This window comes from Bison bison, unplaced genomic scaffold (genome assembly GCF_000754665.1).
Source record: "Bison bison bison isolate TAMUID 2011002044 unplaced genomic scaffold, Bison_UMD1.0 scf7180017864066, whole genome shotgun sequence".
Taxonomy (NCBI): Eukaryota; Metazoa; Chordata; class Mammalia; order Artiodactyla; family Bovidae; genus Bison; species Bison bison.
This window is the reverse complement of record NW_011494638.1, coordinates 7347132-7372484: the sequence shown is the minus strand read 5'-3', so window position 1 is coordinate 7372484 and position 25353 is coordinate 7347132. Positions and strand designations below refer to the sequence as shown.

At 42.3% G+C, this 25353-nt stretch overlaps 1 protein-coding gene across 4 annotated transcripts in view; it reads left to right on the top strand.

Moving 5' to 3' along the window:
* The window catches only part of MYO1E (myosin IE), a 221232-nt gene that overhangs the window by 89279 nt on the left and 106600 nt on the right, over nt 1–25353 (top strand). For 3 of the 4 annotated variants that reach the window (XM_010836828.1, XM_010836830.1, XM_010836829.1), the window contains exons 2-3: nt 12511–12654; nt 22617–22706. In XM_010836828.1, coding sequence (XP_010835130.1) covers nt 12511–12654; nt 22617–22706 — 234 coding nt within the window. Of the gene's footprint in view, nt 1–4077; nt 4172–12510; nt 12655–22616; nt 22707–25353 lie in introns of all 4 variants that reach the window. The other variant, XM_010836827.1, reaches the window with a different exon arrangement.

Genomic DNA, 25353 nt, shown 5'->3' with positions numbered 1-25353 from the left:
AGAATTAAATTCCATGAAACTGACCTTGCCAGAGGTCACAGAGGTAGAGTCTATACTTGAACCCAAGTCTGTTCATTGTAATCAACTCCTTGAAAACATGAGTAATGACAGGTAGGTCCCTGAAGGGACTGATAAATGCTTGTCATGTTGTCAGATTAGCAGAGGTGCAGCTGAAAAGACAGAGACTGACATCAATGTGACTCTTCAGTTGTTTGATTAAAATATAAATAGAGACAGAAATAAAATGAGCATTTGTCACATAATGGAATTTCAACCATTTGATTTATTTTGTAGCTTGAAATGTCCTCACCCTGTGGTCAAAAGTAGCCTGTTTTCCTTACCTGGATGCCAGTGGACAGTTAAGAGAGAACTGTCTTTAGAGGCAACTTCTGGAGAAGACCCACTCCAGTACTCTTGCCTGGAAAATCCCATGGACGGAGGATCCTGGTAGGCTACAGTTCATGGTGTTGCAGAGTCGGACATGACTGAGCGACTTCACTTCACTTCATTTCTCTTCCCTTTGATCTTCTGGGCCAGGAGCATTAGGAAAGCTTCAGAAACTTTTTTACTTGGGGCTGCCCCACCCCAAGCCCCTTCCCCGACCTTGTCCCCCTCTGACTGCTGTCATGGTGAGGTATTTAGTTCTCTCTTTATTTATTTATTTTTGGATTTGTCCTCCTTGGTTGAGACTTCTTTATTCCTTTTTTTTTTTTTTTTTTTTTGCATTATGGTTCATTTTTATTTTTTTTTAACTTTTTATTTTGCATTGGAGTATAGCCATTTTGTTCACTTGAAATTATCACAACATTGTTAATCAGCTATACCCTGATACAAAATGTTTTTGGTGTTAAAAAATAAATAAAGATAAAATTCAAAAAAAGAGTGAAGGAGAATCCGTACCCTCCCCCCCAAAGACTTTGTCATTGTTGTAGTTTGTGGGGATGGGGGGAAGCAATGTTGTAACAGTTTCAGGTGGATAGCAAAGGGACTCAGCCATACATACGATGTATCCATTCTCTCCAAACCCCCCTTCCATTACAGGCTGCTACATAACATTGAGCAGAGTTCCCTGTGCTATACAGCAGAGACACTGTTTAGTTCTGAGATGAACCAAAGCTGCCTGGAATTCACTGGCCCAACTAGTACTGATTGAGCATGCTTACATGCCAGGCACTGATTTGCAAGCTGGGGACATGGCCAGGAGTAGATGGGCTCTCAAGGCCAATGACCAGACTGCTTCCTCTGTGGACTCCCAGGTGCTGAGCTTTGCACAGGGTACCTGTGTACCAATAATAAAAGTAGCCACTTCATGCTGTTCTGTGGAGGAAAAAAAGTTGATATGTGGCAAGCAGTAAACATTCAATAAAACAATTACTATGGACACTAGCATTACTGCCGTTTCCAGCAGTCACTTACCTTATTACAAGACGCAGTAGGTATAATGATTAAGTGCAAAGAAAGCTGGTTGGCCCGGGTTTGAAGCCCAGCTGCTGCGGTTGGGCAGTTTATTAACAGTTAACTTCTCTGTGCTTCAGTCTCCTGCCTGATCAGGCTGTGAGGATTAAATAAATTATCATGTATATATATACGTAGGGCTGACTCATGTTGATCTATAGCAGAGGCCAACACAATGTTGTGAAGCAATTTTCCTTCAGTTAAAAAATACATGCTTGGGGAAAAAATGGTCACGTATGAAATGTTTAGAACCGTGCTAGTATGTAATAAGAATTAGCTGTTGTGTCAGAAGAGTATTTTTCCCAGAGGAGAGAGCCACCATCCTAGTTTACCCTAGAGACTGGAGGGGAAAAGGATGGAACAGTGCTGGTAATCCTTGCAGGAAGCACTTCCCAGGAGAGAAAGAGGAAATCGTAGGTGCCCAAGAGAGAACTTCCTTGTCGGCCTCGGGACAAGCCGTTACTCCAGAGGGCTGATCAAATGTCTCATGTGTGGCTGTTTTCCCAGGTGAGAGGACTAGAGGAGTGTTCTGGGGACCCCTGATGGAAAATGCAGGGGATTTGGGACATGAATACAAAACAGTTTCTACTTGTAAAAGGGAAACCTCGCCTCTCTTCTGCTGTCCAAAGGGGGATCTCATGTGCGGAGAAAAATACGTCTAGGAAATAGAAGTGATTTAAATTCTTTATGGCTAGGTTTGAAATTGGTGGGAATAAGCACAGTAGAGAATGGCAGTGGGGCCCTCATGCGAGGGACACAGCAGCAAGGTATACTGTAAAGTCCCTGTGTCTGTACTTTTTTTCTTAATTTTCATTATTTTTTGGCCACATCACTCAGGATGCAGGATCTTTGTTCTTCAACCAGGGATGGAACTGGTACCCCCTGAAGTTTTCACTTTCATGCATTGGAGAAGGCAATGGCAACCCACTCCAGTGTTCTTGCCTGGAGAATCCCAGGGATGGTGGAGCCTGGTGGGCTGCCGTCTATGGGGTCGCACAGAGTCGGACATGACTGAAGCGACTTAGCAGCAGCAAATGTAAGAAAGTTGTCAAAGGGGTTGAAAATGAAGTTTAGGAAACACTAGAGTAGAGTGTATATGAATGAAGGCCAGAGCTCATTGTAACCCCCTGGGGTGGACGTACCACTTCTGGGCAGTGGTGAGCGAGGCAGGGTTCCTGCTTCAATGATCTTAACGAAAGTGAAGTGAAAGTTGTTCAGTCGTGTCCGACTCTTTGCGACCCCATGGACTATACAGTCCATGGAATTCTCCAGGCCAGAATACTGCACTGGCTGTGCAAAGGCTGTGATACAGCCTTTCCCTTCTCCAGGAAATCTTCCCGACCTAGGAATCGAACCGGGGTTTCCTGCATTACAGGCGATTCTTTACCAACTGAGTTATCAGGGAAGCTTTCACTTTTCACTTTTTAAAAAAATACTGAAGGGATTTTTAGATTCGAAGAGATCCAAGTTGAACATGCCTTTTACAAATTGATAGAGAAGGAAATGGCTACCCACTCCAGTTCTCTTGCCTGGAAAATTCCATGGACAGGGGAGCCTGGCGGGCTGCGGTCCATGGGGTCACAAAGAGTTGGACACCACTGAGCGACGAACATACATTTACAAACTAAAGAGGAGGTTACCTTGCTTTGCAAACTTGCGACCTGATGTGGGCAGTTTAATAGGAGCTGCTTGTCAGCCAGGACACTCACCCGTATCCTGTTTGGGATGGGGGTGGAGAAAACAGCTACAAAAATTGTCACAGCAAACCCTCTAGAACTGGGAAATTTGATCAGCCTCAGCAGTAAAACCACTGCACAGAAATTCCTGATGTGACATTAGTACATGGTACGATGCTTCCAGAATAACCGAAGCTTCATAATCTCTTTGATGATTTACACAGTGACCTCACATCTGTAAAGGGCATAGAGTGGGGCCTGGCTCCTCAGAAGTGCCTTGTGCCATAATCCATCAAACCTCAGATGCTCCTGATTATAAGAGCTGAGCTGTGATACAGCATTGGTTATAGGACACACCCTAATGTCACATTGTAAGAATATGAAAAAATGCATCTTATTCATAGAGTTGATGGAATATGTTAACTGTTCCTTTATACCATGTTAGGTTTGAACTGTTCACTGATATAAAAGATGATCCTTTTGGTAGCCACGTTTCGGTTAGAGTAAGTGAAAGACAGGATGTTTCTTTTCCTGATGGGAGCCCAATGTTATTTAAAGAAGAGTTTACTATAGCTGCAAGTGGGGATGAACAAACTAACACAGAATAACAAGAGAAGATGGGGAGAGTGTCATTTATACATAGATTTCATTTCATTGTACAACATATTTATCCCTTATTTGTATCTTATCTAATTTTTCACTAAGAAGAACTGTATATGTGTGTATACGTTTTATAAATCGTGTACTCAGTAGAGAAGTAAAACCATCCAGAAACTACACTTAGGTAAATAACCACATCATTTTAACAACTGTTTTGCCATACAGAGATATCATTCTATATTAATAATATGATTATTGCAATTAAAACCAAATTTGGACACCTTACTATCCCTCTTTCTTCTTTTTTTCCCCTCCAAACCTTTTTTTCTCTCCCCTACTCAATTAGCCCAGACACTGTTGCCAGACTGGCCTGTACCATTCACCCTTTGCCCCGATCATGTCATCATGTAAAACCAGCTCTACTCCAAGAAGGATTTGAGGTTGGTGTGATTATCTTCTGGGGGCAGTGCAATGTCAGGAACCTCTTTCTCCTGAGCAGACCGCTGAGAGGCCCTGAGGGCCTCAGAGAGGCTTAGTGATTTGTGGGAGACCCTGAGGATCTTGCTGGGAGGGCTGGACTCTGAGAGTTGCCTGTGATTTTTCTGGGATCAAGTTGATCACAGATGCAACCATACAGCTTGAGGAGTCCCAGTTGATGCCTCTTGTTCCAGCTTTATTATTTTTTTTTTTTTTTTCCAGCTTTATTATTAACAGCATCCCCTTCTGCAGACCCTCAGTGTCTTGGTTTGCTCTAGTGAGGAAGGGTGACTCTGGCCAACCCTGGCTTAGAAACTGCTGGATCTAGTGATCCTGGAGCCAGTGTCCACACTTGGCCTTGATAATGGTATTGGAAGTGAGCTGTGGTATAGCAGAAAGAGTGAAGAAAAGGAAGTCAGAAATCCCCATGACAGGTCTCAACCCTGGTCCTTTGTCATAGGGATTAACGGAGGCCATGTATGTGGTAATGCTGCATGAATATTCAGCTTTTGATCCGCTCACATGTACCTACATGAGTGAAACTAATGAACACATTTCTACATTCATTGGGCCTCCTACTCTGTGTGCTAACCTCCCATGGACTTTCCCATCCTCAGCCTCTCCAAGCAGAGGCAACTTGGTATGTTATAATTCCAGGCCTCACTTTACCCATTTGTAAAATAGTGGTGGCATGATTGTAATATTCACGTCTTACGGGTATTGTGAGAATCGAGATACCATAAAGCTTCGGCATGTATTTACGGGTTCAGTAAGAGTCAGTCCCTGTTACCTTAAGGACAGAGGGGATTAGGAGTTTTGTGGGCTCCCGACTGCCCTTTCTCACCCCTAGCCCTCACTCTTCCAGAAACACCCCTTCCTTGTGCTTTGTTCATTGCAGCTCAGCACTGACATATACTTGCTTCAGACATCAGTCTTCATACCACCAAAATAGTGTGTGTGTGTGTAGTTGAAACACAATGCTGGCTGACTGTGCCTGGTACATAGACAAATATTTATGGTTGATTTTTCCATCATTTGCAATGGAAGTGTTTTATTCCAGTCAAACAGCAGAACTGCAAAAAGTAGAATACCCAGACTGTCAATTAAAAAGATGGTAACATCTACCAGAGAATTAGATGTCCATGCCTTTCCTGTTATGAGTCACTGGGTCAGAAAATCCCATTAAAAAACAAGTTCAACTCATCCGCAGTCCAGAGCATTACCCATTGTCCATTGCTGACAATAAGAATATGGTTTCTCTCTCTTTGGGGGTGATTTGCTTATAACATTGGGGGCATTCTAGTCCTAGGTTTTTTGGAAATCACCATCCCCCGAAAATGCTTGATTTCATTGGCATCATATTCAACACTTCTATTTTGTATTAATTAATTAGTTTACTTACTTTGGGTTGCCCTGGGCTTTGTTGCTATGTGGGGGCATTTCTCTAGTTGCAGTGCACTGGCTTCTCGTGGCCCTGGCTTTTCTTGTTGTGGAGCACGGCCTCTTCGCACACGGGCTTCCGTAGTTGCAGCACGCATGCTCAGTAGCTGTGGCGCATGGGCTTAGTTGATCCACGACGTGTGGAATCTTCCCTGACCAGGGATCGAACCTTTGTCCCCTACACTGGCAGGTGGATTCTTATCCACTGTACCAGCAGGGAAGTCCCCAACACTTGTTTATTTTTAAATTTTACTTACACATGCATATGATTTAAAATAGCAATAAAAAAGTACACTGTGCTGCCAAGTTTAAAATGGAGAGTAAATTATGTCACCTTTTCTCCCCAGGCCTTCTCCCTGATGGAACCTTGTGTATCTTTCAAGAAAACAATTAAAACACACGTCTTTTAATGTGTCATTCAATACTTAATTCACATACTGATTGCTATTTTTACACATCTATGGGTCTTGAAGAACTTTCCAAGTCAGCACAGGCAGAGTCCTTCCAGTGACCAAGTGGAACTCCTCTCAGGGGGCGCCATGATCTGATAGGTCTTCAAACCCTGTGTCCATTTTTCCCCATTACACACGTCGCTGCCGTGAAGAACCCTGTGCATACATCTTGGCATCCTTGGTAGATTTTAAGGTGAATTCTTTAAAATAAAGGAGCTGGATCAAAGAGAGTATGCCCATTATTTCTGTTTAGTTAACAGTGTTTATACTCGTCTGTGTGACTTTAGTTTCTATCCCTAGTCCTACACAACTCTCTTAATGATACTGTGCCCAAGAATCTATGTTTTCACACTGTGGTGCTGGAGAGGCCTCTTGAGAGTCCCTAAAGCCTCTGACTGTGGATCAAAACAAACTGGAAAATTCTTACAGAGATGGGGATACCAGACCACCTAACCTGCCTCCTGAGAAATCTGTATGTGGATCAAGAAGCAACAGTTAGAACTGGACATGGCCAACGGACTGGTTCAGCATTGGGAAAGGAGTACGTCAAGTCTGTATATTGTCACCTTGCTTATTTACCTTTCATGCAGAGTACATCCTGCAGAATGTCGGGCTGAATGAAGCACAAGCTGGAATCAAGATTGCGGGAGAAATATCAGTAACCTCAGATATGCAGGTGACACCACTCTAATGGCAGAAAGCAAAGAGGAACTAAAGAGCCTCTTGATGAAAGTGAAAGAGGAGAGTGAAAAAGCTGGCTTAAAACTCAACATTCAGAAGACTAAGATCATGGCATCTGGTCCCATCACTTCATGGGAAATAGATGGGGAAACAGTTGAAACAGTAACAGACTTTATTTTCTTGGGCTCCAAAATCACTGTAGACGGTGACTGCAGCCATGAAATTAAAAAGACACCTGCTCCTTAGTAGAAAAGCTATCACCGACCTAGACAGTGTATTAACAAGCAGAAACATCATTTTGCTGACAAAGATCCATATAGTCAAAGCTATGCTTTTTCCTATAGTTGTGTATGGATGTGAGAGTTGGACCATAAAGAAGGCTCAGTGCCGAAGAATTGATGCTTTTGAACTGTGGTGCTGGAGAGGACTCTTGAGAGTCCCTTGAACTGCAAGAAGGTCAAACGAGTCAATCCTAAAGAAAATCAACCCTAAATATTCGTTCAAAGGCCTGTTGCTAAAGCTGAAACTCTAATACTTTGGCCACCTGATGCAAAGAGCTGACTCACTGGAAAAGACCCCGATGCTGGGAAAGATTGAGGGCAGAAGGGGACAACAGAGGATGAGATGGTTGGATGACATCACTGACTCAATGGACATGAGTTTGAGCAAACTCCAAGAGATAGTGAAGGATATGGGGTCACAAGTGACTGAAAAACAACAAATACTCTCCCTACAGGAGAGCAAGGGTGTGTGTGGCCAGCCCTCCCCTAGACCCTGCCCGACACTGAGCCTCTTGTGTTTACTCAGCATGTTTGATGGCCTCCCTTTCCTGGGCATCTTAAGGGCACTTGAAGAAGTAAAGTTACCCATTATGTGATCATCTCCTCCCTCCGGGATGAAGCAAAGAAGGAAAGTGCTCAGAGATACTAGTGAGAGTGTGGCAGCGCCCCTGCTGTGGGCAGGGCTGCCCCGGGGCCTCTTTGTGGAAGTGGAGGTTGGCCTTCAGGACAGTACCTGCCTTTGTGCGCTGACTCACCTTTGCTCATCCCGGTCCCCACCCTGCTGAATACACACCAGTTCATGACACTCCGCCTTTTAAAATCAGTGCCCTGGCTTCTTCCTCTCTGTGAGATACTTCTGTGTCTTGGTGCCACCTCTTAAATGTGAGGAGTACACCAGGCCATTATATGGATGTGGGCGAACCCCACGTTTTAAAACTTGAATGTGAATCCATGCTTTTTAATCAGCTGATTCATAATTAGAAATTAACTATGGACCTGAGAAGGTCTGCACTCAATCTTTACCTAGTGGGAGGTATCTCGTTCATGTATATATATTTTTTTCCTTCTTGGCCACACTGTATAACATTTGGAATCCTTGTTCCCACACCAGGGATCAAACCCATGCCCCTTACTTTGGGGGTGTGGAGACTTAACCACAGGACTGCCAGGGAAGTCCTTCTCTTTCAGAACTTGTCAGTGTTAGGAGTAACCTTTATCATCACTATCATTGTTATTATCATTATTATAATTTCTTAGCTGGGGCATCAGCGGCCACATTCCTGTCCTTTGTATAGCAGTGCTTCACTCACCAAGAACTGTTAGGAAATGAAATGCCTTGCTGAGTGCCCCTACTTATTCAAATATTTCCTTTTCTGGTTGGGAACAAAAAGGTGTTACCCACCCAGAAAGCCCATAGAAGAGAAGGAAGCGTTGCTGGCCTGGTAGCCTGCACCTTGGCCATGAAGAAAAATGTCCCTCCTCACCCAGATGGGGGCATCCCTTGGGTCCTCCCCCAGCAGGTGTGGCAGCCTGTCCTGCCCCTCCCCTCCCAGTCAGGGGCAGGAGAAAGAAGCAAAGGGGTTGAGGTTCTGCGCCCCCAGAAGTGCCGTTCTTATCCACATAATTCTAGGACCATAGTTTGTGATCTGATGGCAACTTTCAGCTTCTGCTTCCGAGGATATTGTCCAGGGTTGTAAGATGACAGCCACTTCCCACTCTGTTCCCCACTTACTCACTGTCGAGTGACTGCGTTCCAAGGAAGGCCTCTGGGAAAGTCACTGTGTGATCAAACTCTGTGGTCCCCTACAGGAAAACAAAGCTGTTGTTCTTTCTCGCTGTGGGGAACATTTAAGCTTCCCTGGGCTGGACTGGAAGCCTGTGCAACCCTGTTTGGTTTCCCGGCTCCCTGATCCAGTTCTCACCCTCTGCTAGAACTGCCCAGCCCAGCCCTCTCCCAGCTTTTATTTACCCATGCGTGGGTTCTGACCTTGCCCTTGGCACTCTAGGCAGCTCAGCCTTCCCCCCTGAAAGCTCCGATTGCTCCCTCTCGCTCTTAGTGTTGCTCTCAAATCAAATGACTCACTGCCTTGCTCATAGTAACTGTCAGTCATTCTATTGGTTCCTTATCCTCTTGTAGATAGAAGTCTGGAGAACCAGCCAGGGGAACTTTTTTGTGTGGAGGAATATTTGAAACTCCACACAAGGAGTTCTGTTGTACTGGGGAGTAACTGCCAGTAGAAAGAGGACACTGCCTTTGAGTTGGGATAGACAGTAATGTATCACTCTGCAGTGAGAGAGAAAAAAGACAGATTGGACACCAAGATGGACTTGGGTTACATTGAGAAGGCATTTCTGTGGATCAGTACAAACACATACACTGTGACCTAGAGCTCCTCCATTTCTTGCCCTTTGTACACGTTATTTAACATCTACAACTTATTAGTAGCCTTCCGGTTTTGTTCAACTGTGCTTCTATTTTTAGAGAGAAAATAACATTTTGGCCCTCTTTTAAGTAGGTGGATATTTATTGGTGTTGAAAAGAAACATACATACTGGTTAGTTACTCCAGGAGCTTAGTTTTCTCTGCATAGTAAGTTTTGCAGGTGTCCAGAAAGAATATTCAAGCTGGAAAAGGAGGGAGGGCAGAGATGTCTCCAGGAATCTTTATCTGGTTGGAAATAGACTGTGGACCTTCGAATGAGATCCAGTGAGTCATCCTGTGGCCGGTGCTTTCTGTTTTGCCACAAAAGGAAGGAGAGTGGTGAGGTTTGAGGTAATTTTGTAGAACTGATGCTGCATGTGGTTCTGAGAAAGTCAAATATATCATATAATGGTTTTCCTCCGCAAGGCAGCATGGGTGGCAAGCCTTCCTGAACCCTTTTTTGGAACTTGAACCCATGGTGCTATGCTTTTCCCATGATGGCCCCTTCTTGGCTGGTTTTATAATAATTGCTTTCCCAGAAACTCTTAGAATTTGCTGTTATCAAAGGGCCCATATCTCCTGCAGAGAAAACATTATGCAGTTTTTTAAAGGGAAATTTAAAATATTCAGTTCAGTTCAGTTCAGTTGCTCAGTCGTGTCCGACTCTTTGCGACCCCATGAATCGCAGCACGCCAGGCCTCCCTGTCCATCACCAACTCCTGGAGTTCACTCAGACTAATGTCCATCGAGTCAGTGATGCCATCCAGCCATCTCATCCTCTGTCGTCCCCTTTTCCTCCTGCCCTCAATCCCTCCCAGCATCAGAGTCTTTTCCAATGAGTCAACTCTTCGCATGAGGTGGCCAAAGTACTGGAGTTTCAGCTTTAGCATCATTCCTTCCAAAGAAATCCCAGGGCTGATCTCCTTCAGAATGGACTGGTTGGATCTCCTTGCAGTCCAAGGGACTCTCAAGAGTCTTCTCCAACACCACACTTCAAAAGCATCAATTCTTTGGCGCTCAGCCTTCTTCACAGTCCAACTCTCACATCCATACATGACCACAGGAAAAACCATAGCCTTGACTAGATGGACCTTTGTTGGCAAAGTACTGTCTCTGCTTTTGAATATGCTATCTAGGTTGGTCATAACTTTCCTTCCAAGGAGTAAGTGTCTTTTAATTTCATGGCTGCAGTCACCATCTGCAGTGATTTTGGAGCCCCCCAAAATAAAGTCTGACACTGTTTCCACTGTTTCCCCATCTATTTCCCATGAAGTGATGGGACCGGATGCCATGATCTTCGTTTTCTGAATGTTGATCTTTAAGCCAACTTTTTCACTCTCCTCTTTCACTTTTTTGTTTCCTTCCACCTCCGCCTTCTCTCAAAGAGCCTATTGCCTTTTCTCATCCTAGTTTTGACATTTGACAGATGGCCTTTCTAGATACCCTCGTTCAGAAATTTTTTTCTTCTTTATTCAGACTGCCTCCCACAAAAGTAAACTCCCCCCCAAAAGTGAATTCCTGAGGAGGGAGAGGAGCCAGTCTTGTTCAGTTCAGTGCCCACCACCCTGGTCCAGTGTGTGACATGTCCAGTAGAAAGTGTGGAGAACTCCAAGGGAAGAAAGAGCCTTCCAATAGCTTGTCATGTGTTATTTGTCATTATTTCATATGCCTTGGCTTTTTTTTATTGCCTGTGAGTGTAGATTATAATGAACATCCTACTTTGTCTAGTCTTGTCTGGCAAATTCAAAATATTATAGATTCATTTCTCATGGCATCTTCTCCAGGAAGTGGTTTCTGTCTTTCCCGGGGCAAAGGACTCTCCACCCACTCCTGGAACACCCATTTTACACATGTTTACATATTGACTGTTACTGATGCACAAATTATGAATAATTTTTTGGTATCTAGTGTCCTTCAGAAGCTCCCTGAGTGCAGCCACCATGGTGTTCCCATCTGCCCTTAACCCCAGGGCGTGGCACATAGCCCAACACATGGGGAGCCCATGGCAGAAATGCCAAGTGATAGGAAATCCTTTCTGGTGCTCAGAGCCACCCCTGGTGTTAAGTTGTAAATCCAGTAAGCAGACAAGGGCTCTACCTAGCCAAGGAGGCTGTGGGATCAGATGAGGTTCTTCTGTCCATAGCATGGGACATAACATGAACATTCTGTGTTCATGTTTAGACTATCTGGTCCATTTCCATGTATGATCAGTCATCAAAATGTAGCTTATCTTTTGAATGTGTGTGTATATGCTCAGTCACTTCAGTTGTGTCCGACTCTTTGCAACCCTATGGACTGTAGCCCACCAGGCTCTTCTGTCCATGGGATTCTCCAGGCAAGAATATTGGAGTGGTTTGCCATGCCCTTCTTCAGGAGATCTTTCTGACCCAGGGATCGAACCTGCATCTCTTGTGTCTCCTGCATTGCAGGCATATTCTTCATCCACTGAGCTACCTGGGAAGGCTGATCTTTGAATGTGGAAAGTTAATATTGCATCAACAGTGAAAAGTTTATGGATGGAAAGCAATTCAGATGGCTTGAGAAATTATGATCACGTGACATAACTATTGTGGCATACATATTCTTTCCACTTCTGAGTTCTGTCATATAATTTGCAAAACAAGTCTGGAACGTTTCTATGTCATTGCTTATTTTGCCAGTCAGTTCTACAAAACAGTAAGCTTGAAGGAATTATCCAAGCCTAGTGATCATTTACTGTGCCGTACTCTGGATATCGCATGGTGCTTTACATGTTGTTTTATTTAATCCTTATAGCAACTCTGTGAACTGGGTCTTATTTTTCCCATTTTTTTAAAGAGAAAAGCTTAAGTGACACAAAAGCTTAGATCACTTTTCCCCACTTCATTTGGGTGGCAAAGCTGAAATCTGAATCTAGATAGCAAGATATTTGTTTGCTTTGTGTGTTCTTATTTGATATAAGGAATATTTGGGAACTTCGTGACTATTTTTTTCCCCTCCGGGAGAAAAATAAACCACCCTCCTAACTGTGTGTTTTCCATTTGCAGGGAAGCAAAGGAGCCTACCGGTACCACTGGCAGAGCCACAATGTCAAGCACAGTGGTGTGGATGACATGGTCTTGCTTTCCAAGATCACAGAGAATGCCATCGTGGAGAATCTAAAGAAGAGATACATGGACGACTACATTTTTGTATCCTTTATTGGTTTCCTCGGACGTGTCATCTTAGTAAGATGACATCTAACTGATGCTTATGTGTTCAAGTCATTTTCACTATTTCAGAACGTGGCTTTGTACTTTTTGTTCCTTGATTCAGGCTATGGGAAGGGCAAAGATGGTGCTAAAGTTTTTCTTTTTTAAATTTATTTTTAATTAGAGGACATTTGCTTTATAATATTGTGTTGATTTCTACCATACAACAACTTGAATCAGCCACAGGTGTACGTATATCCCCTCCCTCTTGGCTTCCCTCGTGGCTCAGATGATAAAGAATCTGTCTGCAGTGCAGGAGACTGGGTTCATCCCTCAGCTGGGAAGATCCCCTGGAGAAGAGAATGGCAACCGACTCCAGTATTCTTGCCTGGAGAATCCCATGGACAGAGGAGCCTTGTGGGCTACAGTCCATGGCGTCACAAAAAGCGGACGCGACTGAGTGACTAACACACCTCCCTCTTGAACCGCCTTCTCCCTCCCCCCATTCCATCCTTCAGGTTGTCAGGGAGCACTGGGTTGAGTTCCCTGTGATACATAGCAACTTCCCACTAGCTGTCTGTTTTACATATGGTAATTATATGTTTCAGTGCTATGGGGCTAAAGATTTTCCTGGTGTTTTTAGTTTAAAGTTTTTTCCTGCATCAAAATCATGATGCAGCCAAGGACTTCCCCGGAGATCTAGTGGTTACGACTCGGTGCTTCCACTGCAGGGAGCACAGGTTCAATCCCTGGTCAGGCAACTCAGATCCCAAATGCCACACTGTGTGGGGAAAACAAAAAGATGAAGCCGGTATTCTCTATTTCAGTCCATGGCTCTATACCTTTGATGTGCTCTAGCCAGACACGTGGTGTCTAAAACCTGTGCTCTTCCTAAAGAATGTCCTGATCTGCAGAATTCTATCGGTAATGCTCCCTAATTGCAAAGCAGAGACTGACAAGTCCAGACTTAAAAGGTTTAAAAAAGATTGCCTCACGCAAAAAATGTGCCATTTTGCCTGTTTTTCTGCATTCTTATGTTCACTAAAAGAAATAAGAGAAGCGAAGATCAATTACTGAAAATGTCTGACATTCTTGAGTTGTGCTTTATGTTTCAGTCTTAGCTTGCCAGATGCCATTTTGGGTAGGACTGGAAAGCATTCAGAATGGAAATTTGATTCAAATGTGTGTTGACTTCATTATAAACTTCATAGAGAGCTATGGTAGCTGCTTAAGTTCCTACAGGATTCAGGAGTTCTGTTTGGTGCGACTATGTAAAGTTATTTTAGTATAATTATTGTAGGGTTGGTCATAGACAAGCAGGGGTCTGTGAAAATCTGTATAGTAGTACCAGCAAGTTTATGCTCTTGGTGGCTCTTGGTGGTGATGCTGCTGGTGGCCTTGGAGGGTGCGGTGTTCTGGATGGCCATTAAAAGTGGAGTCTTTGCAACCATTGTAAAATACATTTTTATGTTTTAACCTCTAAACCTCGGGGAGGTAAAGTCTTCACATCCGTAGCTTCTGTGTATTATTTATACCGCTCCTCTTACTCTTAGATAAAAGCACCCATAAATATGCAGCAGTAGTTTTGCATCATTTCCATCATTGATGAGGAAGGAGCTCAACTTACCAGGTATTTATGCTAATAAACATTATTCCAAGGTACTTGGATGTTTCTAACCAATATGATGCTGTTTCTTGCTTACCATAGGAAATTTTACCAATTATCTGGGTAGTTAAATCCCTAAACCCCTGCTTTTAAGTATTAATAGATATATTTGGATTCATTAAGCACATTATAATAGCATCTTGGTCAGGTGTGGAAGCCCACTGCCTCCAGACAAAACCCCACCCGCCACAGGATTTTATTGGAATGCAGCTCTGCTGGTTGTTTTACTTATTGTCCGCCTCTGCTTTTATGCTACAGTGGCAGACTTGAGTATTTGCAACAGACTCTGTGATCCACAAAGCCTGAACTAAGTATTCTCTGATCCTTTACAGGGAACATTTGCTGACTCCTAGATACCTGTGCAGAGCTTCCTTTAATTGTATGGAAGCAGTTGTGTGCAGTTCTAAGTTTTCATTTTGTTTGGCAAAAAAGCTGAAATATGCTCACTTTATCTAGGCTTATCATTAAAGGGTTTTAATAACTTTTGTGTGCAAGACTCATGGAAACTGGCTGATGATGGACCAGAAAGAGTTGGGATGAATCTGGACAGCCTGGCTTTGAGCCTTAATCTGCATGAGCTTGGTGATCTTATACAAGTTTTGTGATCTGTGTTCCTTGATTTCCTAACCTGTAAAATGGAAGTGATGATAAAAACTTCTGCATGAGGCTGTTTAGGGTGAAATGAAATAACAAATGCAGTGAATACATTGTTAGTGTTAGTTATTATTATCATACATTAAGGCAAGTGTATAAGTTCTCTCATATTTCTGAATTATGTTCCAAAACTCAATTATAAAGTTGCTTTTTGGACATTCAGATGCATTTTACCATAGAAACGTTTAAAGGGAGGATTGGTTTATTGACAAGCCCATAAAAGGCTAATTTCCAATGAATGTAGTTGAACTCATTATTTATTGGAATGTTCTTAGAACATGGGCTCATTATTTATGTAGACATGGTTTTTGATCAGCTGGGTTAGAAAAAAAAAATGGTTATCAGCAGCAGTCCATTAACCCAGACAGGCTCGCTTTTCCCTGTATGGTCATTTACCCCTAAAACACTAGAAATTCCTTAAGAACAGGGATCGTGTCCTTTACATATCTTTTAAAAAGTAAAGTTTAAAAACCACTTTAAAGCAATAAATGTTCATTTAACATGATTTACAAAATGCAGTTAACTAGAAAGGAGAACACTAAAATCCCTTGGAATCCCACCATATAAGGTTTGCTCCTATTAACCTAATATATTTTTAACTAACCAGTTTAATCACATATAGACATATGTATGGGCTTCCCTGGTGGACTAAACAATAAGACATGTGTATACATGCATGTGCCTTCTTGTTAATTTTAGCTGAAAAATGTCACCATCCTGCATTGTTTATTTCTTTCCCACATCATTTTTGGCATGGTGCGTTATATTAAGTGTTTGTTGAAAATTCGTTGACTATGAAGACTTGCTTTTTATATTCAGACAGCAGAATTCTAAAATGACTCACACCGAGGGGGCTGATTCCCAGTCTTTGAATTAATGTCTTTGAATCAATGACTGACTAATCATGTGTTCTAGCAAGGAAATGAGTTAGTTGACCACTAATAGACTTTCTGTTGTAGAAATCTCTGCCCACTCAGTATATGAGAAATTTGACATCAGTGTGCTTTCTGGCAATAGCACAGAGCAGCTTTCAGCTTTGAGGAAGCTTGGTGGCTCTTTTGGATGTTTATGAAATAATACCAAGGGTCTAACTGCAAATCTTTTCCTCTAATAGGAGATAAATCAGTTTAATGCCAAGGGAATATTATTATGATAGGGTCCCATTGGTATTGTAAATGAGTTTCCCCTCCCTCTCTTCTAAGCTCAATAGTGAAGACAAGAAGAGATTCAATTTTAGATTAAGTTATAATATTGTTCATTTGACCTCTTCTGCATCTAATAGCAGCATTGTCTTGTGCTGAAGGTCAGCATTTGGAATGATCAATGGTTAATGCATTCAAGCTGACTGCACATTTCTTTGTTCCACAGTAGAAAAAACAATCTGCTTAGAAAATGCGAATGTTGTCAACCAAGGAAAACCCATTTTTTCAGTTATTTATCCTAAGACCAGGAAGGTTTCATTTCCTGTCTATTTTTCCGAAGCGTTGCCACCCTTCTTACAATTTCAGTTCTAAAATATAGGAGGGAAACCTTGCTGTGTTCACTCTTTGCTTGGTGAGACATCACTTACAGCCACTGGGCTGACAAAAATAGTTCTTGAACAAAGCACTACAGCCTCACTGGGTCCAGCTTTCTCCAAACTTGTTTTTCCTCAAAGACCACACTCAAGTGTGCTTGGCATTTTCAACCCTTCAATTAGGAGTTGAGACACTTGTGCCAGACCAACCAGAGCTCAAAGCAGTGCCCTTGTTCCAAGTGAGGTTTCGCCCTTTGCTGTCAGTTCATGTTGGGGTTTGGGGGGGATGTCCCTGCAGTGAGATGAATGTGGGTCTGATGGCCAGAGCCAGGGGCTCAAGTTCCATAATTTCCACATATGTGACTTCACACGTCACCTCACCTCCCTGTGCCACCTCAGTGTTGAATCCAGGGAGGTTGACTAGATCAGTGTGGGCAGTTAGAGGGAATTCACTGGCTATTAAAATGTTTTTTTAAAAAGTTAAACTCTTGTTACAAAACAGAAAGAAACTCAGAGACTTAGAAAACAAACTTATGGTTGCCAGGGGGAAGGGATAGTTAGGGAGTTTGGGAAGGTCATATACACTCTCCTACATTCAAAATGAATAGCCAACAAGGACCTGCTGTATAGCACATGGAACTCTACTCAGTGTTATGGGCTAGCCTGGATAGGAGGGGAGCTTGGGAGAGAATCGATACATATATATGTATGGCTGAGTCCCTTCATTGTTTACCTGAAATTACCATAACATTGTTAATTGGCTATACCCCAAAACAAAATAAAAAGTTTAAAGTTTAAAAAATAAAATAGAGTATGAGCTATTTTAAATATAAAAAAAAGTTAAACTTTTCCTTATAAGACCATTAAAAACAAATTTATAGAAGCAGCACTACCATCACATTTCATAAAACAAAGAATATTTTAACACCCCCAAAATAGAAAGGAAATAGTTTAAGAGTAGAGGATGGCCCTTTATACTGAAAAAATCAGACTTTATGAAAAATTGAGGGCTTTGTTTCTCTTTTTGTCATTCTTGTTGCAGATTAATGAAAGCTTATGGATCCACGGACAAACATTTGGGAGCCAGTCAATTAAAGATCTGTTGGCTCTCTTCTGTCTTGCATATTCTGTTGGCAATAATGAGATGGCATTTATTTTATTTCTTTTTTTTAAAAATCATAGCCTTGTATATCTACATACAATTTGAAAGTTAGCCTTGGGCCACACATTTCTAGCCAAAAGTTATGTGGATAGAGACAGTGATGAAACAGCTTTTTCCAAAGGTGCACCTGAATTATGCAGCAAGGAGTGGGAGTGAGTATTGGAGTTATCTGCAAAGTGGCCCAACCCAGTAGAAGACCTGTGCTCTCTTGAAAGTAGCTGAGGTGTCTGCAGACCCAGGCAGGTGGGAAAAATATGTTTGTTTCCTTTAAATTCCAAATCAAATTCTCTTGTCTCCATTCTACTTTAAGTAGCTACTTAGCATAGATAGGAGCTACATTATCCATTTCAAACCGAACTTTGCTTTTCAGGAGTTCGCCCTCAAATAATACTTCCCATGAGAAGCCCTACTGAGATCCTTCTTCCAATCTGATTCACAACTGATTCATGATTGGCCAGGAATACTCCAAAAGAAGTTTTTTTTCTCTCAACATCTCCTTGCCAGAATTTATATAGACTACTTAGTGAAAATCAAGACTCTGTATTTTTACACAGCAACATAGTAGATTATTAACAGTGAAAAAAAAAAAAAAGAAATGTTGCCTCCTATAGGAGTTCTTATGTTAACCCAATCCAGATTTATTTATTGGAGAACCAAGGTTGGGTTCAGTTCAGTTCAGTCACTCAGTTGTGTCTGACTCTGCGACCCCATGGACTGTAGTACGCCAGGCCTCCCTGTCCATCACCGACTCCCGGAGTTTACTCAAACTCACGTCCACTGAGTCAGTGATGCCATCCAACCATCTCATCCTCTGTCGTCCCTCTCTCCTCTCGCCTTCAATCTTTCCCAGCATCAGGGTCTTTTCAAATGAGTCAGTTCTTCACGTCAGGTGGCTGGAGTATTGGAGTTTCAGCTTCAACATCAGTCCTTCCAATGAACATTCAGGACTGATTTCCTTTAGGATGGACTCATTGGATTTCCTTGAAGTCCAAGGGACTCTCAAGAGTCTTCTCAACACCACAGTTTAAAAGCGTCAATTCTTCTGCACTCAGCTTTCTTTACAGTCCAACTCGCACATCCATACATGACTACTGGAAAAACCATAGCCTTGACTAGACAGACCTTTATTGGTAAAGTAATGTCTCTGCTTTTTAATATGCTGTCTAGGTTGGTCATAACTTTCCTTCCAAGGAGTAAGCGTCTTTTAATTTCATGGCTGCAGTCACCATCTACAGTGATTTTGGAGCCCCCAAAAATAAAGTCAGCCACTGTTTCCACTGTTTGCCCATGTATTTGCCATGAAGTGATGGGACCAGATGCCATAATCTTAGTTTTCTGAATGTTGAGCTTTAAGCCAACTTTTTCACTCTTCTCTTTCACTTTCATCAAGAGGCTCTTTAGTTCTTTTTCACTTTCTGCCATAAGGGTGGTGTCATCTGCATATCTGAGGTTATTGATATTTCTCCTGGCAGTCTTGATTCCAGCTTGTGCTTCCTCCAGCCTAGCGTTTCTCATGATGTACTCTGCATATAAGTTAAATAAGCAGGGTGACAATATACAGCCTTGACGTACTTTTTTTTCCTATTTGGAACCAGACTGTTGTTCCATGTCCAGTTCTAACTGTTGCTTCCTGACCTGCATAGAGGTTTCTCAAGAGGCAGATCAGGTGGTCTGGTATTCCCATCTCTTTCAGAATTTTCCACAGTTTCTTGTGATCCACACAGTCAAAGGCTTTGGCATAGTCAATAAAGCAGAAATAGATGTTTTTCTGGAGCTCTCTTGCTTTTTTGATGATCCATCGCATGTTGGCAATTTGATCTCTGGTTCCTCTGCCTTTTCTAAAACCAGCTTGAACATCTGGAAGTTCACAGTTCACATACTGTTGAAGCCTGGCTTGGAGAATATTATTTTTGAGCATTACTTTGCTAGCATGAGATGAGTGCAATTGTCCAGTAGTTTGAGCATCCTTTGGCATTGCCTTTCTTAGGGATTGGAATGAAAACTGACCTTTTTCAGTCCTGTGGCCACTGCTGAGTTTTCCAAATTTGCTGCTATGGCTCAGGTCCTCTAGCAACTCTTTTTTTTTTTTTTTTTTTTAAGATTTTTTTTTTAATGTGGACCATTTTTTAAGTCTTTATTGAGTTTGTTACAATACTGCTTCTGTTTAATGTGTTGGTTTTTTGGCCATAATGCATGTGGGTTCTTAGCTCCCCAACCAGGGATGGAACCTGCACCCACTGCCTTGGAAGGTAAAGTCTTAAACACTGGACCATCAAGGAAGTCTCCTCTCTGTTGTTCAGTCACTAAGTTGTGTCTGACTGTTTACGAACCCATGGACTGCAGCATATCAAGCTTCCCAGTCTTTCACTATCTCCTGATGAACTGAGCATAGGGAGCTTGGTAATCTGATCCAATCATCCCATCGTCTGTTGCCCCCTTCTCTTCTGCCCTCAATCTTTCCCAGCATCAGGGTCTTTTTCAATGAGTACACTCTTGCCAGTCCCCCTCTGGCAGCTCTTTATTCTCTGAATGCAATGATCAGTTCATTCAGGTGGCATTCATAGTAGTCCCTTTACAGCTAAGGAAGAAGCACCCGTTCTCCAGATGTAGGCGTAGACATCTCCCTCTTCTGAAATAATGTGATCATAGCAATGCTGTATTTTCTGAATATTGAAAATTTCTCATGCCTCAGTTTCCTTCTAGTAAAATAGGATTAAAATAGTATCAAGGTTGTCATCAGGAACTTAGATTGATGCCATCATTCTGAAGGAGATCAGCCCTGGGATTTCTTTGGAAGGAATGATGCTAAAGCTGAAACTCCAGTACTTTGGCCACCTCATGTGAAGAGTTGACTCATTGGAAAAGACTCTGATGCTGGGAGGGATTGAGGGCAGGAGGAGAAGGGGATGACAGAGGATGAGACGGCTGGATGGCATCACTGACCTGATGGACGTGAGTCTCAGTGAACTCCGGGAGTTGGTGATGGACAGGGAGGCCTGGCGTGCTGTGATTCATGGGGTCGCAAACAGTGAGACACGACTGAGCGACTGAACTAACTAACTATACATGTATGTGTTCTATCAATGTTTGTTTTTATCAACACTTGTTGAGTCTTGGCTGCAACACCACGCACACTTATGACCTCCTTACTAAACCTAACAATAAATCTGTTCTAAATCTTACCTCAAAAAAAGTCGGCTTCTAATCTGTTGTTGACCTCCTCTGACTTTGGCACTTGGAACCACGTTTTCTCTTGGCCCTTCTTACATAATTCTGGAGTGATTTTCAGTTATGATTCACTGCCTCATCTGCGTTTTCTTTCAGTGCCGTGGTCTGCCCCTGTGCCTGAGCAGTGCAGAGTGCATCTGGGTGTGCTGTGCAAAGGGACCTATCTTCTCTACTGCCACTGGGTTGGCTGAATTAACTTTTTGACCAACTCACTATTTCATGTCCAGCCCTTTTGAATCTGAAAATCTTTCTGTTTAGTGAAAAAGCAAGCAAAATTGCAGCCGAATCATTCCCCGTTCTCCCCTTCATGTATAAATACTATTTTTTAAATATTATATGATCCATTCCACACTTGACTCATTTGTGTTCAATAATACTAACACTGCTTCTCAGAGGTGACACGGTGAGCATCTTGAAATATATGAATTAAGGAACCTGCCTCTACTACATATCAGACATTGTGCTGAGCGTTTGATACTGTATTGCTTAATTCTCATAACAAAACCTATCAAGTAGGTTCTATTTACCCCATCATCCAATCACCACCACTCAGAGATGAGACTTGCCCAAGGCCAGAGTAGAATAGAACTGGGCATAGGGAGCTTGGTAATCTGATCAAACTTTATTGTGTTGCTCTATTTGACACTCAGGTCCTAATATATAAATGTCCCTTTGGGGAAGGAAATCTCACTGCTTTCAGAGATCAAACCTGCATCCCCTGCATTGTGAGGCAGAGTCTTAACCACTGGACCACCAGGAAAGTCCCGGCTTTACATTCTTAACTGCAAAATTTCTAAACATTTAGAAGTCATTGATTAAAAGAAACAATTTTGAGTATTGTGTATGTTTTGTTTTTTGTTGATGTTTGCATTTTTTAATGGTATTTTACATCTGTTCTCTCTGTTGTCCACTGCTGTATATCCCCAGTGTAACAGTGCCTGGCAAGTTGTAGACATCCAATTTGAACTAGTTTATTGTTATATGATAAATAGAAACATTTTGTATGTTATAATAGCACTTCATTTTGGGGACATAAGTAACACGTTTTCTTCTGAGGGTCCTTCCAGAATTTCCCATACATAAATAACACCTTCTTCCCTAAACCTGATCTATGCTCACTTGTGTCCGATTCTTGGAGACCTCCATGGACTGTAGTCCCTCAAGACTCCTCTGTCCTTGGAAGTTTCCAGGCAAGAATACTGGAGTGGGTTGCCATTTCCTTCTCCAAAACCTGATCTATATGTGTTTGTAATTTTCTGCTCTGAATTCTACTTATGGATACAACTCTGTTCTCCATGACTTCTAAAGAGCAGGACTGTTCAGTTCATCTTATATCCCTCTGTTTATTAAACAAGTAAATGAATATGTTCTCAGTATACCTAAGAGATACCAAGGAAAAAATATTTGCTCTTTTTAGTCCTTGATCATTTGTTTTTGTTTTTGTTTTTTTCCCAGCCATGCGTATCACCAGTCTTGAGAGAATGTGTTTCAATTCACTTAAAGTAATGATTTATTTTTATAACACCTTGGTAATTAAGTTCACTACTCTTCCTGAAGAACAAAACCTGAACTACTTGGTAACTGCTTTTGTCTTTATTTGTAATCTTTTAGAAAACAAACCCATGAGCTTTTCATTGGGACAATCGTTATAAATTCTTGATAACATCTGGTTGCTTAATTCGAAAAATGTGTAGCTGTGAAGATTAATGATAGACCTTAACTGGATTTAAATTCAGACATATATAGGATCCGTATTAATCTCAGTCAACCCTTTCAAACAGATGCCATATTTTGGGGAAAAGGAAATTGAAATGTACCAAGGAGCGGTAAGTTACATGCCACATAAATTACTGCAGTGTTTGGGGCTTTTATGATGTATGGGCAATTGAAGTTGGCCATATATTTGCATTTTCTTATATAAATTATTTATTGGGCAGCTTAAATAGGTGACATTGTTTGATTTTTTTAATGATGTGCTGCTCTTTAGAGTACAGCTCAGAAAAAGCATAGGACTATTAATATTGGAACGTTATATACAATGTTAGTTTAATGGAATGTAGGACTTACAGCTTTAGGCATCTTCCTCCTTCCACATACGTCACAAAACTCTAAAGAGTAAAAAATTCAGTAACTGGTAAAAAATATAAATTGGGCAATGGGAACCATTCTTTCCAAATCACTGAAACCGTGGCTATGACTGGAACATAAAAAGCAAATCTTTTTTTATTTCACTTATTAATGTGACACCCTCATCCCTATTCAGGTCCAGCTCCGTAGCCATTTCAGTTGTGACATAAAAATAGAATCTGTAATCCTAATTCATATATTTCATTCTCTGGCTCATCACTTCCCCAGGCCTTCCCATCTCTACATCTTTTTCCTTCCCTCTTTCCTTTGCAGCAGAAGCACAAGAGCGTTCATTAATCCTGACCCCTGGAAAACAAACAAAAGGGAGCCCACACAAATTCATCAGTTGAAGTGGAAGGCAATTTACCCAGAGCAAGAGCCCACCCCATTGTTGCCAGATGAATGGTGCTGGTAGCTGGAGCCGAAGGAGGCTGCCACGCGAAAGACCTTTGATAATGCTGCCTTTATGGGAGCCCAGCACAAGGGAAGCACTGTCAGCAGAGGCTGGGCCCTGCCCTGGCGCCCTGATCAGGAGGGCCCTGGGGCAGCCGCGACGGAGCTGGCTTGGAGTCTGCAGTGACAGCCAAGGCAGGGTGGATGGAAGCGCTGTGTATTCGTGCTGTTTCTTTCCAGTTCTCTGAAAAGCGTTCTCGCATGAGTCCCTTTTAGACCATTCATCTTTTGAAGAGTTCTTTTTAAAGAAATGCCCTAGAATTTTAAAAAATATTTTTATTTTTAACTGCTGATGGCAACAGAATGTTGTAAAATTGGTATTAGTGCCAGGTCCTATGTTTATATTTGCAGCAATAATAAAGCAGTTCTGGATGCTGGCTGTGTATTACTATGCATGCCTATTTCACAGATGAGGAAACAGAGGCTCATAGAGGTGAAGTAATTGAATCTATTGAGTGTTGGAGCTAGAAATGATGTCAGGTCTCAGTGACTTTCAGGGGTTTTCAGGCAAGGGCAGAATCAGGTAGAGGCTACCTGATTGTGGCTGCCCTACAATTTTCATCATGCATGCTCCATCGCTTCAGTTGTGTCTGGCTCTTTGCGACCCTATAGACCATAGCCCACCAGGCTGCTCTGTCCAAGGGATTCTCCAGGCAAGAATACTGGAGTGGGTTGCCATGCCCTCCTCCAGGGATAATTCTCATCAGTAGCTGAAAAATACCATGAGCCCAGAGATGAGAAACCAGTTGGAAAAATAGTGATACACAGAGGTCAAGTATAACTAGTTAAGTGGCTTTGAGGCCTTACTGGGCAATGACTTGCCCACTCCTTTCCCTCCACTGCTCACAGCTTTCACTCCACTCTATTTCCATTTTTTATTTTTACTTTTGGCTGTGCCATGTGGCATGTGAGGTCTTAGTTCCCTGACCAGGCATTGAAACTGTGTCCCTGGCAGTGAATGCATAGTGTCTTAACCACTGGACTGGCAGGGAATTCCCTTGTTCTCTTTTCTTTTTCTCTATTTCCAGAGAGGTATTAAATATAATCGTGAATGAGCATCCTGCAGTCCCATCCATTCATCCCCTTGACTGTAAAGTGAAGGCAGGGATGACATATTTTTGTCCCTTCATAGAATTATCCAGCTCAACAGTCCTAGGAATGAGTTTTAGACCTCACTAGGCAGTTTCCCTCCTGGGGCCCCTATTCACACATAGGGAGCCGTGGGCACTGGATACACCGGTGCTTAACTTGGGTGCAGACATCAAAGCAGTCACCCCTCCTTGTTGCTCAGTTCTGATCCGCCAGAGCTTGCGATGAGTGGCCATTTCTGGGGCAGGCCCCTTATGATATAGTAAGTTGTTGTATAATAAGACTCAAAGTTGGAATGCAGTACATTCTACTTTACCCCTCTGTGTTTAACTAACCTTTTCTAATTACTTTCCCGTGCATTATCTCAATTACCTTGTGTGGATAGCATGGACCTTGTTATCCCCACTGTAGAGATGGGGACCAGAGAAGGGAAGGACAGAGTCTAAATGTCTTCTCACTCTTCTGTTCCATAGTCTTAAATTTAAGGGGTGTTCTTTCTCCAGCTTTCCACCATATGAAGTGTTTTTCTTTTTAGTGACTTTGGTGGGAGTGGTAGAAGTGCCAAGACACTGAAGAAAGCAGGGCTGAAGTTGTCCTGACACAGTGAACTTCCTGGTGGATTTATATTATGCATAGCTCATATCCCATGAGACTCAAGTACAAACCCACTCTCTTGGTGTGCTAGGAATTTTTGCTTTTCCATGTTGAGATGGAACAAACTGGTCAAACCTGTTTATCCCTCTAAAGAACCACACCTCCTGCCTTCTAAGGAAAATAAGTTTTTTTCCTTATATTCTAATAGTC